This window comes from Salvia hispanica, chromosome 4 (assembly GCF_023119035.1).
Source record: "Salvia hispanica cultivar TCC Black 2014 chromosome 4, UniMelb_Shisp_WGS_1.0, whole genome shotgun sequence".
NCBI lineage: Eukaryota > Viridiplantae > Streptophyta > Magnoliopsida > Lamiales > Lamiaceae > Salvia > Salvia hispanica.
In genome coordinates, this window is record NC_062968.1 from 5,169,414 (window position 1) to 5,185,944 (window position 16,531).

Below are 16,531 nucleotides of genomic sequence, written 5' to 3' on the forward strand. Positions count from 1 at the left end.
CATGTTCATCTCGATCACGTTATACACGACTTCTTCAATGACTTTTCGTTTTCTGAAGTATATCAGCTGGTGTTTGTTTTGTCAGATGTGAATTATGTGGCTTCTTCTCTTTTGGCGCTCATGTAATGGTCAAGAATGATTTGTAGAAATATGTCACAAGGTTGAAGATTGATTACTAATATCCTAGTGAAGAGGTGCAGTTCACTGCCAGATCTTTGGAGATCTTTGTAAGTTTAATTTCTCATTTAATAGCTTAATCTCGAGAGATTTTGCATGTGTTAAATTTTATGCATGAATTAATTGTGCTATAGTGGTAGAAATACAACTATATGTATGTTCATAAATTTTGATTTATTTATTCGGATTGGATCCGAATAAAAATGAAGATATGTCGTTGAATCTGTAAATAAACCTCAATACCAAGAGCGACAACTAGAAAGGGGAAAGGGTGGGGTTGTTTAAATTGAGCGGGAGTATTAGAGGGAGAAGCTGACGTGATCCTCATCGGTAATGTACAACGACGAGGATGTGTAGCAGCAACGAGTAGAATAACTCCGATAGAAATTCATAGGATGGATGAATGACGGTACAAACAGGGATGGTGAACCGTTTGAGATCGTGGATTTGTAGAATGATGTCATAATTGGGATGGTGAATCGTTTGATAAGTCGAAAATCAAACTCCAAGCACCATGCTTCAAGGAGATGAGACAATGAATTTTAAACTCACATTTTTATTGATAAATTATTCTCCAACTTTCGTTCAGAACGAGGTGTTCATTATATATAGACAAAAACCTAACCACTGAAAGAAAGAAAATAAAAGGAAAACTTAAAATATAAGGAAACAATATTAGATAGGGCTAAATCCCTACCATCTACTTATCCTATTTGAATAGGAAACATGTTTAATACCAAATCAACTATTAAGGAAAATTAATTACTTCACCAGCCACAATTTTAGGATTTATGGTCTTCACGAATTAGACTGCTTTGTTTTTAATTTTTGGCCCATTCACATGCCTTTAAAATATATTGAAGTATCGTTTAACTCAAATTCATTAATTCGATTCATATGAAGTTTCACTTTAATATTGAAATGATGATTCTCGAGTTGCATTCGATCTATTGGGAGCTTCAACTTTATTTTAAAATGTTGATTCTTGAATTACATCATGAGATTTGATGAATTTTCATAGTTTTTTATTTTGCTATGGATTTATTTTTTTAATCAAGTACAAATTTCACATAAATTGAGAAAATTTAAACAATTTGTCACAATATACCGGCGTTTATATAAGTCAAGTTTCCGGTCTAAATTCTTTCAATTAATAATTTAAGGTTGAAAAAAGGCTATTGAATTAACTGAATAAGCGGATGCAAAAAGAATTCAAGTACAAATTGCAGGGTGCATTGATGAAAAATAAATTGCCCGTGTCGAATGGATCAGAGAAGGCAGGGTTCCCCTACAAACCATTCGAGCGAAAATATATTTCTGTTAAAAATACTAATATGATGAAATAAAATTAAATAATACTTACTTATCTAAAAATCAACGAACCATTAGAGCGAAAATATATTTATGTTAAAAATACTAATATGATGAAATAAAATTAAATAATACTTACTTATCTAAAAATCATTTTATTGCTCTATAAAAGGATATGAAAAATTAACATAATAGGAAATCTTAATTCAAAATTTAAATCTAACTCAGATCAATTAAAGTAAGCAACTTTTACTCCATCATCAAAATTTAAAACAGACAGGATTATTATTGAAAAAAAGTATACTAACATAATTAAATAGATTATTTTAAATCTGAAATATATTTATGTAGAGTTGTGATTTGCAATCGTATTGAAATAGAAGTAGTAGTTTAAAGTAAAGGCTAAAGGCTGTGTAGAGAAGACGCCCTCGTATTTCCCTCTTCAACTCTGTCGACCAAATGTTTCAGTCCACCAGCAGCGGCAATGCCAGCGGAGGCGGCGCTGGACTAGGCGGCGATGCCGCATTCCACAATGGCTTCCTCCACGGAGACGGCGCTCAATTGACTCGAACTCGCCCGCGCAGGGGCACCCGCCGCAGGCAACATGACCAAGGCGGCGCCGCTTCCGACCCTAGGGTTTCCCAGCTGCAGGAGCACCACGATACGGAGCGGCCTCCTCGTCCTTGTACGGACTTCGATGTCGCCTATTTCAACTCCTACGCTCACCTTGGCATTCACGAAGAGATGATCAAGGTACGGCTTCTGCTTGCGCTCAATACTGCGTTTCTGTTGTTGATTCTTGGTGTTAACTTTTGGTCTTTGGACTGTAATCAAATGCACGTGCGCCTTGTGCCAACGTTTGGTTTTTAACTTTTTAACTATTTAACTATATGAAGGAAAGATGGGAAAAGGGAAGTATAATTGCTATGTTTGATAACTGAAAGCATCAAAAGAAAACATTCATACTATGGTATAGGCTGCATTATTCAAGATTTTCTTGCTCTTTTATTATTTTATGAAATATTATCTTTTGTGATTTTGTTAGAATTGACGCACTTTGGGAGTTATATGTTCGGGATTGAACACCATTTTTATGTCATAGTCGTACTGAGTATAGCCATTACTAGTGTCTTAGCTAATCTACAAAAGGCAATAGGTAAAGGAAATGTTATGTGTTCATTGACATTGGCACACGCACACAAAGGCCGTATATGATTTGTTTCTCCATTCATTTAGGTACTTTGGAAGCCTAGATCTCTGGGCCTGATAGCCTAAGCTCCTTTTCTGCATATCATCTTAGTTAGAAGCTTAACTGAGTCCTAATACTGGTTTTGAACATATATGTGCTGGTATTGTAACCATTATTTTGTTGTTGATGTGGAACTCTTAAGCTCTTGTTTTGCTAACTTAGTTTTAGCCTTGACCATTGAGTTCTTTCTTCTGTTTATAACTCTCTATAAATGAGCAAAGAGGGGGGGGGGGGAATTATGTGCAGGATAGTTATCAGTATATTACCCCAAAGATGTACCACTACAAGTACCCGTCCTCTACCTTCAACGATAGAAGGTTTATCTAATCAATGAAAAAGCCCAGACCAGTTTCACTTTGACTAGTTCATAGGCTCGGTGAGATTACTTTGGATAGATAAAAATCTGAAGAGATTGTTGGCAACTTAATCCTCAGACGAAAACTATCGTATTCAGAGGGTTTTCTCCTTGCTTTTTGCTGTCTATATTCATATTCTTAAGGTGAAAATTTTGGGTCTATCTGGTGTTGGAATGTTTCATAAGGTACTTTGAAGTTTTTCAATCTTTTTTCTTGTCCACCTTAAACCTTGTTAGCATCTAATGTCTCTGATTTCATCGGTCAAATAGCCAATACAGTTATGCAGATGTTTAAGTTGAGCCTATATGAACATATGTATCTTATCTTGCAGGACCGCACACGTACAGATACATACAAAAATGCAATATTTCAGCATCAAGATCAAATTGCAGGAAAAGTGAGCATTTGATTGGTGGTCCATTAAGTGTTTTGATCATTAAATTGTCTGTGACAGGTTTTAATCCTGATATTGACACATCACTGCTGGTATCTGCTTCGTTCTGATTAATGGTTATGCCTGTTATACAGTTGCTAGTTAAAAATTTAGTGATATATGTGTTGATGGAGAAAAAGAGACGAAGTGTATAATGTCTCCTTGAACTAATTTCTATGTTCCCTCCTGATATACTGGCTAAAGTTGTCAACTCCTGATATTTAATTGCTGAATTATAAATATTCTCAACTTGAATGGTGGTTCTTGTACTTCAGGTTGTTCTTGATGTTGGTTGTGGCACCGGAATTCTCTCTATATTTTGTGCCCAGGCTGGAGCAAAGCGGGTATGATCCTCTTACTATTTACTGACCTTGTCAAGACACCGGATCTTACTGGATGTGATTTTGTCATATAGTATATGGTTATTCTGCCGGAAAGAACTGCGACCTTCAAGTTGTTATTATGTATGCTTTTTTACAAGCCCAGATATTCATATATGTAGATTAAATCCAGTGTATGATTTTTAAAATTCTCAAATAGAAGTAGAACCTTGGACATTCAGCATGGATTTATAAAAAATGAATGTCTATAATGCCACATGTAGTGCTTTGTATACTTCTCATGTTGTATTTGTGTTCTGCAAAATTAGCACATGTTTTTCAGACAATTCTACTCAATATTCCATGGAAGCATCTTTTTGTTTCAAAGCGGCAATGATCCATGAGATGGACAAGTTCCATAAATCACAGTTTTTAACCTTGAAATACATGCCAAATATTTCTGAGATTGGGGCTCAAACTAATTCTCTTAAATTAGTTTTTTAGTTTAACTGTTTGCACTTTCAATTTACTTGGAAATTGGGTATCGGTAAGTGTTCCTTAGATTGCTATACTAGGAAGTATTTATGAGATCAAGTTGTTGGGCTAATGGTATTTTGTCCGAAATTCGTTTCCTGAGTAGATTTTGACTGTAATATCTTCTTCATGTTTGCTTCCAGGTGTATGCAGTTGATGCCAGTAATATTGCAATTCAGGTGCTTTTGTCTTAATAGTTGATTGTTGATTTATACTTGTTTAGACATGCTCTATCAAATTGTATTGTTGAATACTGTGTTATTCTTTCTTCCAATCCACTTACAAATCTGTGATTTCCATGTGAAGATTCCTTCTTGTTACGGGAATATTTAATAATGAAAGCGTTACGTGCAGAACTCGGACAGTCATAAATCAACTTCTTCCATCCTAGCTAGTACAATAAGGGGCCGCTACTTTTGGTGATTAGTCTAGATAGATAACAATAGTATATGCTAATCCCTAGTTGACTTAGACAGATTGGAACTTTGGGATATCCCAAGGCCCTTGATAACTCATACAGTTTGAACTAATTTTTCTTGATACATATCCCTAAAAAAAGGCTGGATGGGAGAAATCCTTGTAATGAGGATAAAAATACTCAATCATCTATCTTATCAATCATGAAAAGTAAACCCCCCCCCCATGGTTCTCAATATTTAAGGGATGAACCAGTCTTTTGTATCGTTTCATACTTCTTTGAATTCTTTCTATAAAGTATCATGTCTTTTAATAAAATCTTACTGTTTTTTATTGACGAAATCTATTGCTTATTATGAAAGAGCTGCCAAGTTTTAGCTTTGTGCAACAAATAGACCAGAAATAGGGTTAACCACCAACAAATAATGAGTTTAAACCACTCAACCTTATAAATGAACATGTCAGACATCTCTTGAAAAATGATATGCTTCTTGGTGTTCCTGCACCATTGCAGGGTTAAAAAAGAAAATGATTTATAGGATCTAAGGTGTGATGCAATTACTGCCTGTGTTTCATGTCCTTATACATTGCCACACTATATAAGTCAAGTATGATTATTCTTAAAGAGTTTTGTATGAGAAAATGGATATAACTGACGGTTAATCAAGATACATTCTTAAAGCAAATTCTTAAATCAAGCCTTGTAATCAAATTTTATTTGAAGCAGTCATAAGCTTATAAATTAGTTAACTAACCTATTGAAACTTGTCTAATAATGACCGTAACTCAATTGTAATTATATTGATTGTTCAAGGATGTATGCAGATTATATTTATAGGAATTCAACCTTTGAAAATTTGTTTTCCCCTCAATCTTCAAGGGAAGACTTTCTAATACAGAAGCTGAATTTCTGTACAGCTGGGCTGGGTGAACACTAAAATGCCATTGTTTGCAGAATAGAGCTGTTAAAGGAGAAATGGAGTTGAATAGAAAGCAGAAACATTATGTGATGACTGATGATGATCTGGTGCTATATAGATTATGCTTGGTTGGTCTTCTCCCAATGAGATTTTGGCATACTGCCTGCTATTGAGGGAAAAATTTGGATATTGGAATTCAGAAAATCCCAGCAGTGTGCTGGGAGAATTTGAAATGCATATAGTTTGAAAAATGATGGCTTTAAAAGAGGAAAGGCTGTTGATGATGGCTTATAATGTGGATAATAGATGGAGTACTAGACTGAAAGTAGAATAGCATCCATCGAAATAGACTTTTGGCTTTTTATGATTTGGGGAACAAAGTATATGCATATCCATGACACCTTTTCATTTCGAGTTTTCATTTTTACAAAATAGAAGGAACACCTGGCATGTGTCTTGTAGCTTACTTAGGCTTATTCTATTATTCATTTAAGTGTTTCCATGTGGTTCTGACTGATGATAACTATTTAAACTTCATTCCAGGCAAATGAAGTAATCAAGGCTAACAACTTGTCTGACACAGTTATTGTATTGCATGGACGAGTTGAGGTAGGATATTTACTAAAGTATGCTATATCTTGTTTTTAATGTTCATAACAGCTGTTTCGAATCTTAATAATAGAAAATTTGTTCAGTGTTTGGACTTTGAGAACTTTTATAGCTGAATCAAACTACATAAATTTTGTACTAATAGATAACTTTTGAACATAATCTCCGCCGGGAAGTGATACCAGGAGGTAATGAATAAGTAACAAGGTCTTAGCATGAGGATATTGACTTGAATGTTCAGAATAATTAGCTAATGCGACTTTGCATACTTGGTATTGGTGGATACATTATCACGTGATACAAAATTTTTCTGTATTTCCTGTTTATCAACACCAAAGGCCAATAGGTTTTCATAATCCTTAGATCCTTGTAGGTAATTGTCCAAATTGATCCATAAGTTGATAAATTCTTAGCGTGACCATACCAATACCATGTCCTTGAATTTCAGAATTTGTCTTTTTGTTATTATATATTGTTGGTAGGAGCATTTACATTGTGCTGTCAACTACAGGATGTCGAGATTGATGAGAAAGTTGATGTAATTGTTTCTGAATGGATGGGCTACATGCTTCTTTATGAGGTGATATGACATCTGCCAGTTTTTTCTGGGTTGAATTGTATAATTGCATTTCTTGAGAGTCGAGACATGTCAATTGATATGAATTTCAATTTAAAATTTAAGCCTTCGGTTATTACTTGTAAAAACTTTGGACTAACATGGTATATGCATTGCTCTACCATCATCAGAGCATGCTGGGGAGTGTTATTACTGCCAGAGACCGATGGTTGAAACCTGGAGGTCTAATCCTTCCATCATACGCCACGGTATAATTTTACTTATTCCTATCCCTTCTCTTGCTAGTGGCTACCCGAACTGCATTGGGTCCATTGATGGAATATGACATGGAATATGATTGGATTTTGGCTATAGCTTCTGCTTAATTTTTTGTTATACTTGTTTTATTTTATTGCTATTGTATTTGTAACCATGAATTGATATATGTATGCAAGAACTTTCTATTGATATAGTGTACTAGTTACAACAATCACCTTGGGATGTGCATCAATATCATCTTAGGCATTTTGCAGTTAGTGTGGGATTTCTTATGCTTACATTCACTGGATTAGTGGGTGTAATGTTGTCTTTGAACATTTGCAGTTGTACATGGCCCCTGTCTCTTATCCAGAACGATATAGTGAAAGTGTTGATTTTTGGCGCAATGTCTATGGAATTGACAGTGAGTGCTTTTGAATTCTTTTATCGAAACATTCAGTTATTTGCTGCATTTGCTAGGCTAAGATAACTTTCTTGGTATGCATAAGGTGCTCCCTTTGTATAATGTCATACAAATGTAATTTGGTGTACATGTATAGAACTATAGATACAGTTATTCTTTACTACACAAACAGTCATTCCAGTTCAAAACCAATTCACAATTGAATTCACAGTCATCTGTTATTATGTTAGAACATCAGATTGCAAATATGACGGTTCTACTATTTGCATGAAAAATAGTACTCCTAGTTCTGTTCTTAATTGAAATTATATCTTGAACTAGTGTATAAGAAGATATATCTTTGCATTTGAACTAGTGTATCTTTTGAGTTTGTAGTGCAAGAGTTAAGGTTCATGTTTATGTGTAGTGTCTGCAATGATGCCATTAGCAAAGCAGTGTGCGTTTGAAGAGCCGTCTGTTGAGATGATCAGTGGTGAAAATGTATTGACATGGCCTCATGTGGTAAGTCGTTCAATGCATGTCTTTGATGCCTTGTCTCTTCTATGTATCTATGTTTGAGATTTTCTGTGTTATGGCATCTGCACGAAACTTCAACCATGTTGTTTATGTTATTATTGAAGGTATTTTCTGAGTGTGTTTTATATCTCCTTTATGCTTATCAAAATACTCGTGTTGAAAAGCTTTGTGGTTTTTACCAATAAAGAGTGCTTGTTAATGGTTCCCTGGCATTCAGATTCTGCTATACTACTATGATTTCATGTTCCACTTATCACCTGAGTATCTTGTGTTCTCCCATTATGTTTGTAAAGGTAACCAAAACGGACTCAAACCAACAAACAATGATTTATTTAAAGGAAATGAATAACCAGAATGAAATAACAAGGAAATCAGGAGAAGCTTCAAATGGATGAGGTCACAAAAATAACCATAACCCATCTATGGACTGGCATACTTAACCAACATTATACTAGAAAATAATGAATATATGCTGATTTCCCTGATTTTCTGGAGCGCTGATAATCTATCTGCAACACACTGCTGTCCATTCTGAGTTTATGCAAACCATTTGCATTGATGAATTTCTATGATTGACATTCTGAAATTCCCAAAAATATTGTGTATGCTGCCAATTGCTTTAACCAATCAGTAGCGATAAGTTATGCAACTTTGTTTTGATTATGGGACAGGTAAAGCATGTTGATTGTTCGACCCTTACAATTGAGGAGCTACAGACTGTTTCAACAAGATTTACATTCAAATCAATGATGCGAGGTAAAATTCTCATTCCCACAGTCTTCCATTGTTTCTTGGATCCCGTCTGAGTTAATTTGTTTATGCACTCTTCTGCATGTGCAAGTAATACTTTTCCATTGCTAACCCTTTTGATTGGTTGGAGCATTTTCTCATGGTTGATATTTTAAGTTTTTTGTTTTCTGAGCACATAAATAGTTACGCTATTAAATTACTATTCTTTGTTTACCTCTATAACTATGTAGATACGAGTAATGTATTTTCTATTAAAGCCTCAATTTTATTCTTCATTTGCAGCACCATTTCATGGGTTTGCTTTCTGGTTTGATGTGGAGTTTGGTACTTCTTCGGTAAACACTTCCAAGAGCAACAATGCACAACTTGCACTTCTTGCGGCTCCAGATGATACAGCTACGGAAACTGATAAAACAAAGAAGCGAGCCAATCCCAGTGAAGGGCTTGTGCTGTCTACCGCTCCTGAGGCTCCCCCAACACATTGGCAACAGGTGTCCCATATATCTTGCACTTTTTTCTCCTCCTATCATGCCTACTCCTGCTAATACTATGTTTTCAAAACATTAGACCAGTATCAGGATATACAGCTTTGTATTATTCCAACCTTCGACCCACTGTGGTTTGCCAGCAAGTGAGCCTTCTCTAGGTTTATCCTATCCCATCTGCAATTAATGTGCTGGGATAGGTTGGTGGCTGACGCTGTCAAATTCCTTGAAATCGAATCACCTAGAACTTATTTCTTTTATCTCAGTTCAAACTTAACTCCTTCGTCGTTATCTGGCACTAGAACTTATTTAACATGCTTGACATTGGCAGACGTTGATCTACTTCTATGAGCCGATAGAGGTGGAGCAAGATCAGGTGATTGAAGGTTCTGTAACACTGACACAAAGCTTGGAAAATGCCCGGTTCATGAATGTTCATCTAGAGTACTCGTAAGCCAAGCTTCCTCTCTCTTTCCCATATGGTTCCTTCTTATTATTAACATGAGTTTCTCACCTACGCGCAGATCTGGTGGTCGTTCTTTCGTGAAAGAATCAGTAATGCGATGATTGAGGCCCAGTCTTTATGAGCTGATTGACTTGACTGACATCCATTTGAGGAGTCTTGGATGGTTTGAAAGGTGGCTTTGTGGTGCATATTGCACAAGCTAGAGAAAAAGGGGATATTGATGGTAGAGGTAGAGAAGAGAGAAGAGATATATAGGGTTTGTGTCCAACAATTAAAGATGGGACCTCTAGATTTGCTCCTTGTTGTACTTTCTTTTTATGACTTTTAAATGGCTAGCTTAGCTACGCTCGTGTACCATTAGCAACACTTGAAACTTTTGGAATTTTTGCAATTTGCTAAATCCAGATCTTGTGGCATTTTTAGAAATGTTATTGCTCGTAATCTGTAGTTTTCTCATAGGTTTGTAATTGCAGTTTCATAAAAAAGACATTTTTGGAATGATATAAATTGTAATACTACTGCATAATTAATAAAGTAAGAGAGGAATAGAAAAATAAATAGTAGTAATTGAAATATTACTAGTATTATTTATTAGTGGAGTGAATGAGGTTTATTAGAGAGAGTGATTTTTAAAATAAAATTGTCTAATTTTGGTTTCATCTATTTGTATGTATTGCCTGAGAGATACCATAACATGATTTTAGGAGAAATGGTTTAGGTGGAGCAAGGTGATAAAAATATAATTAAATATTTTAATGAAGAGAAAGAGATTTATTTTTAAATTTAGTAAGTGGACATTTTAAACGAGATAAACAAGTAGATATGATGGAAAGAGCAGTAGGAGTATACATTTAAGTATACTTTTATACTCCATTAAGCAGTAGTAAAAATGAAAGGATATTATTTAGTGATAGTTACAATCATGCTCTCATATCCAACGGCTGTGGCAGTGCCCAAATCATCGATCCGCGAAATCAATTTTTCATTTTACACTTTTGAACCCAAATACAAAAACTTGGCGCCAATTCGAAACCACAAAAATACTCAAATTGAGATTGGCTCTAAAATTGAAAATTACACAAATTTTTGCAGCCTTCCCTCCCGATTCTCCATCTTCTTCTTCTATCACTGAGAGTATAAATACACTCATCTAAGCCTGCCTAAGCCCAACCCAGTAATCTCGCCTTCAATTTTTTCCTTCATTTTTCGGAAATTGCAGATCTGTAAATGGCGGGCGGCGCAGCATCATCCAACGCCTCGAGACAGAGGAAGAGAGTGGAGGCTGAATCCGCCTCTCTCAAACGCGCTAGAGACGGCAGCGCCTTTACCAAATGGTACTCTTCTTCTCCGTTAATCTTACTTTTTGTAAGTCGATCTCTAGGTTTTAGTCTGTTTTACTATTATTATTTGATACGAGAGAACGTTTTGCAGCGAGGAATGCCACAAGGATGTGGCGGTGGCTTTGATTAGCTTCCACAACTGTAGCCTTGATGCTAAGATTAAGATGAATCTAGGTATTTCAATTTTCGTATTTTTATTTTCTGTTGTAATTACTTTGTTCAAAAATTTTAATCTATATGCGTTAAGACTTAAGGTGTTAGTTTGAGTTTTTTTTTTTTTTTTTTTTTTTTTTTTTTTTTTTTTTTTTTTGTGGTGTGGATTGCTGTTTAGTTTATCGATCTCTATTTATGTAGAGTCTCAGGTTGTGGAAATGGCTGAGACAAAGAAGAAGGCATCGGCAGAGAAGTAATTTTCCGAAGCTATAATTATGTCTTTTTGTTTTATGTATGGGATTTGAGAATACAGATTTAGAATGCTAATTAACACCTAAAATGATGCAGAAAGAAGACAAAACAAACTGATTCGAAGCCAAAGAAGGCCAAAAATCCAAATGGAAAGAAGCGTCCTCCCACTGCTTTCTTCTTGTTCATGTATGCACTGATCACCTGCCTTGAATCTGTTTTACTTTTATGAGTATATATGAATCGGTTTTGTGTAGTTGTTAATATGTTAGCATTTGAATGATTTGTAGGAATGACTTTAGGAAATCGTTCAAGGAGGCTAATCCTGACTGCAAGAGTGTTGCCACGGTAATGCTGTAGTGTGCGTGATTACTGTGTGAACTATCTGAGAAACATGATTCTGGTTTCAGTCATTTGAGTTCCATAAGAATTTCTTGTGTTTGTTTTTTAGGTTGCAAAGGAAGGTGGTGAGAAGTGGAAATCAATGAATGATGATGTAAGTCAGAATTCACAAGTGTTAGTGTGTTGTGGTGAACTAATGTAAGATTCTTCACTGACTTGTATTTCCTACTTGATATATAGGAGAAGAAAGTGTATACTGATAGAGCTGCAGAGCTTAAAGCAGAGTATCAAAAGGCATCAGAGGCTGAAAATGAGCAAGTATGTCCCTTGCTTAGGTTTATTTATGTGGTAGATATGTTTATATGGTTTGCCATTGTTGATGAGGGTGTTTATTTATATATAGGATGATGATGACTCAAACGAAAATGAGGTCAAGGATGATACAGCTGAAGATGAGATCAAGGATGATGCAGCTGAAGATGAGATCAAGGATGATGCAGCTGAAAATGAGGTCAAGGATGAAACGAAGGAGACATCTGAGAAAGAGATTAAGGATGATATAACTGATGAAGAAGTCAAAGAGGAAGAAATAGAAGATGATGAATAGTCCACCTGGCTAGTTGAATGCTAAATATAGGCAATTAGGACAGCTTTTTAGACCTTATGATGCTCAATTTGCTTCAAGCTTCTTGTATATCTACCTTCACTTGTGCACTGCTCATATTGCTTTGAGGAAATTTTGTGAAAGAGAAATGGTGCATTTGGTGTTTTACCCCATTCTACTGATATACTGTTGCTTTTTGGTTAAATTTGCCTGCATATCATTTATCTTTTCAATGTATCAACTTTGAATGAAGAATATATGGTAAGTCATAATTTGATCTTTATTTGTAGAAAGTAGGTTAATGTGAAAACTGGATTAACTTTGAGCTGGAGTCCTTTGAATGAAGAATATGGTAAGTTACTGCAAGAATTCAGGTGGGAAAGTGTAACTAACTCACAGAAGAAAAAAAAGATAGTAATTTAACTTGTGCTCATGGGATAATGAGCATAGAGACTCAGCATATCAGTGGCCCATTTTTCTCTTCATTTTACTCTTGCAAGGTGGCAATGGTTTTCCACACAAGCACAAGTTGTGAGCATATGCAACTGGTGGGAATATGTTCAATGGCTTTCCTTGTGGGATCTTCCCACACAATCTGTTTGCCCTGAAGCTTGCATGCCTCAGTGCCTTGACTCCTAACAAACTGTCTGGGATTCTTCCAGTAAGCCCGTTTATCGACAGATCTAACCAATGCAGCTGCACAAATGATCCTAGACTAGCTGGGATTGTGCCCGTTATCTGGTTTCTTGAAATGTCGAATTTTTCCAGCTTGGCAAGGTTTGAAACTGAATCTGGAATATGACCTGATATCTTGTTGCTTGCCAGGTTCAGCACCTTCAATTTCATCCCCACAACGAATTCAGGAATCCTGCCAGAGATCTGGTTGTTGGACACATCCACGACCTCCATGTATCTGCTTAGTATCCTCGAAAGAGAGCCAAAGAGGCGGTTTGAATGGAGATCAAGAGCCGAAATCTGGCCAGGCAACCTCAATGTGGAGACATCAGCCTTGATCAAGTTGTTGGAGATCTTTGCAGTCCGCAAACTAGCCATGTTTGCCAAGAAACTCGAGATCCCACTAGTGAAATAGTTGTCTGATAGGTCCAACGTGGCCAAGGAGTCCGGCTTGGTGAAGTTTGGCAGCGCGCCACGCAGCTTACAGCCTGCTAGATGGACATCAGAGAGCTGCCGGTTTCTGATCCAACTAGGAACCGCCCCTAAATCAAGATCGTTGTAAGAAAGATCGATAGACAGAATCGAAGGGAGCCCCTTTGCAAACGCTGCATCAGGCAAAGAACCAGTCAGCAGATTTCTTGACAAGTTAAGGTTCCACAAGCTATGCAGCTCAGCCATGGATTCTGGGATTTGACCAGTGAGCTTGTTAAAGCCCAGCCTCAACACAGAAACTGATTTCATATTCCTAATTTGTGCAGGAATCCTTCCAACCAGGCGATTCTGATCAAGCGACAGCTCAGAAAGCCGAACTAAACTGCACAAAGAAACCGGTATCTGCCCAGAGAACTGGTTCCTTGTAAGCACAAGATATGTCAGATTTTGCAGCTGTCCAAGAGAATCCGGTATTGATCCAGACAACATGTTGAAGCTGAGATCAAGAGAGTGCAAGCTTCTGAGATTCCCAACAGCCTGAGGAATTGAGCCAGTGAGCAGATTCTTAGCCAGATTCAGCTGCAGGAGATTCCTCAAATTCCCCAATGCAGGTGGAATCTGGCCGTTAAAACGGTTACCACTCAAGGACAATATCTGAAGATTCCTCAACTTGCCTAAACTGGAAGGGATGGCTCCTTGCAGTGAGTTGTCATCAAGAACCAGTTGAGTGAGGCGTGTGAGGCCGGAGAAGCTGTCAGGAATCCTCCCAGCAATCCGTCTCATGCCGCTGATCACCATGATCTCCAAGAAATGCAAGGTGCCGAGAGAGGGAGAGAGAACTCCCTTCATCAACACACCACCATGGCTCTGCAGCATCAATCTGTTGACTCTCCCGCCCTGGCCGCACTCCACGCCCTCCCAGCCGCCGCTGCAGCAGTCATCGCCACTCCACGTGGAGAGGAAGCCGGTGGTGTCCTTGGCAATGCCGGCTTTGAATCCAAGAAGAGCAGCTCTGTCTGCAGGTGAGCAGCCTGGGATTTCTGACTGTGAAGAAGCTGATTTCAAGAATGTCAGCATCATCACCACAAGTACAAGCCACATCACAAACTGCATTTTCTTGAAAGCTGGATTTTTTGGAATATTTTTTTTGTTGCAAATAAGTGTACTAGGAAAAATCTGTTGGGAAAGGAAGTGGGAAAATCAAATGAATGATGTGGTCTGAAAGAAAAGGGAAGAAACACTCCCATATTTATAGTGAAGTGAAAAATTAAAATTGTGGTAAAAATTGTAATCTTGGTAGTGAAATTGAAGTGAATCACATGTAAAATTTTCGACCGTTTGGATGTTGTAGTAGAGCGAGCTCTTCACGAGTATTGTGAACTGCTTTGTATCGTTGGAGCGCCAATACCCATTCAAATTTCTTCTAAGTCTATTTAATTCAACTCCATCATTGTTTTTCTAGCGATTCTAACTTTCCATGTCTTCTCTACTTCATAATTTGTAAGTAATTGAAATTTTTGCCTAAAATAAGTCAAAAGATGATTTTTAATTAAAAAATACATTCTGCAAAATTTATAATAAATTTTTCATTAATCTATTTTTTATATATGATGAACTTTTTTAAGAAAAAAATTAAAAACAAAGATTTTGTTCAACATCAAAATAAAGAGAAGAAAATTGATCTTTCGGATTTTGAAGTTCTATATTGTTGTGATAATTTATCGCACCCCCAAACCAAAAATTCTGGATACGCCACCGATTTTTGGTATGACTAATTTTCATATCGATACTGTACCTCATTTTCGGTATACCGTACTTCGTACTGAAGTTCGGTATACCTTACTTTTGCGGTATACCTGACTTTCAATATCAATTAAAATAGAAAATAGAGTTTTTAGAATATTATTTATATTTTATAATTTTAAAAATAAATTAAATATAATTTATTCATAATTATATTTATATTTCACAATAGATTTTATAATTTAAAAACATCTATGTTGCTCAGATGCACCGGATTTATCTTCTGAAATCAGAAGGCGCAATGGACCCAACCATCGCTGATGGCGCAGATGACTCGTCACCGCAACCCACAAATTAAATTAAATGCACCAGCCGGGAATCGAACCCGGGTCTGTACCGTGGCAGGGTACTATTCTACCACTAGACCACTGGTGCTTTTTGTTTGTTTAAATCCAGTGATTACAATTTGTTATGCTTACATAATTTTGTCAATCTTTACTTTAGTTTGTTAATTTTGCAGTTATTGGTGATAGTTAGTTTCGCTTTTCCAAATAACAAAGCAAGTATGTGATCAAATTTAGTGTAATTTTAGTTGCGAATAGAAGTGGCGAAACACACGCTCTCCATAAAATCCTATGATAATTTTGTACATAGCCATCATTTTAAGATGTACATGTGTTAAGGCATTTGCATAAAGCTTCAACCATGTTGTCTAAGAGAGTTGGGTTCGTTTGTTGGTCAGTTGCAATATTTCAGTTAGAGTGATGTCAGTGGTGCACGCTTCTTCGAAACGGTTGGTTAGCAACCAATGATTTGAAGAGCTCAACGAGTGGGCAATTCTATTAGGGCATCCTACAATGGGGCGGACTATAGCCCGCCCTAAGTCCCGCCCTAAGCATTTTACTACTTTTTATTTTGTATTTATATAATTTATGCAAATATATCAAGCAAAATAAATAAATAAAAAAATAACACAATTAAGGCAAATCCTACATTTACTTAATTAAAAAAAATTACAAAATTAGAAATTTTTAAAAAAAGTGCACTACATATAAAAAAAGGAGGCTAGTCTAGAGTAGTCCCAACCTGCGGCTGAGGCCATCGATCATCCGTTGGATGCCTTCGATTTGAGCCGGGTTGGTCGCTTGCATCAGGGCGTTGTGCGCGTCCAACAACGTCCTATAGTCGGAGGAGGCCACCAAATCCGTGTAG

The 16,531-nt window shown here is 36.5% G+C and overlaps 3 protein-coding genes and 2 non-coding genes across 5 annotated transcripts; 2 read left to right on the forward strand and 3 right to left on the reverse strand.

Moving 5' to 3' along the window:
- The first annotated feature begins 1,878 nt into the window (after window positions 1-1,878).
- On the forward strand, window positions 1,879-10,181 carry LOC125217680 (probable protein arginine N-methyltransferase 6). The gene is made up of 13 exons (XM_048119199.1): window positions 1,879-2,241; window positions 3,425-3,490; window positions 3,802-3,870; window positions 4,524-4,559; window positions 6,261-6,326; window positions 6,838-6,906; window positions 7,074-7,151; window positions 7,486-7,564; window positions 7,971-8,065; window positions 8,752-8,836; window positions 9,113-9,321; window positions 9,647-9,765; window positions 9,840-10,181. Exons 1-13 carry the CDS (start codon window positions 1,948-1,950, stop codon window positions 9,880-9,882), a joined length of 1,308 nt encoding a protein of 435 aa, XP_047975156.1. The 5' UTR covers window positions 1,879-1,947; the 3' UTR covers window positions 9,883-10,181.
- A 690-nt stretch (window positions 10,182-10,871) lies between these two features.
- Window positions 10,872-12,674, forward strand: LOC125219499 (high mobility group B protein 7-like). The gene is made up of 8 exons (XM_048121489.1): window positions 10,872-11,115; window positions 11,213-11,295; window positions 11,476-11,527; window positions 11,623-11,712; window positions 11,814-11,871; window positions 11,975-12,019; window positions 12,106-12,183; window positions 12,269-12,674. Exons 1-8 carry the CDS (start codon window positions 11,009-11,011, stop codon window positions 12,470-12,472), a joined length of 717 nt encoding a protein of 238 aa, XP_047977446.1. The 5' UTR covers window positions 10,872-11,008; the 3' UTR covers window positions 12,473-12,674.
- Window positions 12,675-12,810: 136 nt separating this feature from the next.
- Window positions 12,811-14,749, reverse strand: LOC125219498 (DNA damage-repair/toleration protein DRT100-like). Its single transcript, XM_048121488.1, has one exon. It carries the CDS (start codon window positions 14,687-14,689, stop codon window positions 12,932-12,934), a length of 1,758 nt encoding a protein of 585 aa, XP_047977445.1. The 5' UTR covers window positions 14,690-14,749; the 3' UTR covers window positions 12,811-12,931.
- An 827-nt stretch (window positions 14,750-15,576) lies between these two features.
- Window positions 15,577-15,665, reverse strand: LOC125185800. Its single transcript, XR_007170297.1, has one exon. It is a non-coding gene; the product is annotated as a small nucleolar RNA snoR114 (small nucleolar RNA).
- An 18-nt stretch (window positions 15,666-15,683) lies between these two features.
- On the reverse strand, window positions 15,684-15,754 carry TRNAG-GCC. Its single transcript has one exon. It is a non-coding gene; the product is annotated as a tRNA-Gly (tRNA).
- Window positions 15,755-16,531: the final 777 nt, after the last annotated feature.

Coding starts and splice junctions, on each gene's coding strand:
- LOC125217680 (XM_048119199.1), top strand. CDS start 1,948: ATGTTTCAGTCCACCAGCAGCGGCAATGCCAGCGGAGGCGGCGCTGGA. Junction 7,152..7,485: donor TCCTTCCATCATACGCCACG/GTATAATTTTAC, acceptor GAACATTTGCAG/TTGTACATGGCCCCTGTCTC. Junction 7,565..7,970: donor CAATGTCTATGGAATTGACA/GTGAGTGCTTTT, acceptor GTTTATGTGTAG/TGTCTGCAATGATGCCATTA.
- LOC125219499 (XM_048121489.1), top strand. CDS start 11,009: ATGGCGGGCGGCGCAGCATCATCCAACGCCTCGAGACAGAGGAAGAGA. Junction 11,116..11,212: donor GGCAGCGCCTTTACCAAATG/GTACTCTTCTTC, acceptor AACGTTTTGCAG/CGAGGAATGCCACAAGGATG. Junction 11,872..11,974: donor ACTGCAAGAGTGTTGCCACG/GTAATGCTGTAG, acceptor TTTGTTTTTTAG/GTTGCAAAGGAAGGTGGTGA.
- LOC125219498 (XM_048121488.1), bottom strand. CDS start 14,689: ATGCAGTTTGTGATGTGGCTTGTACTTGTGGTGATGATGCTGACATTC.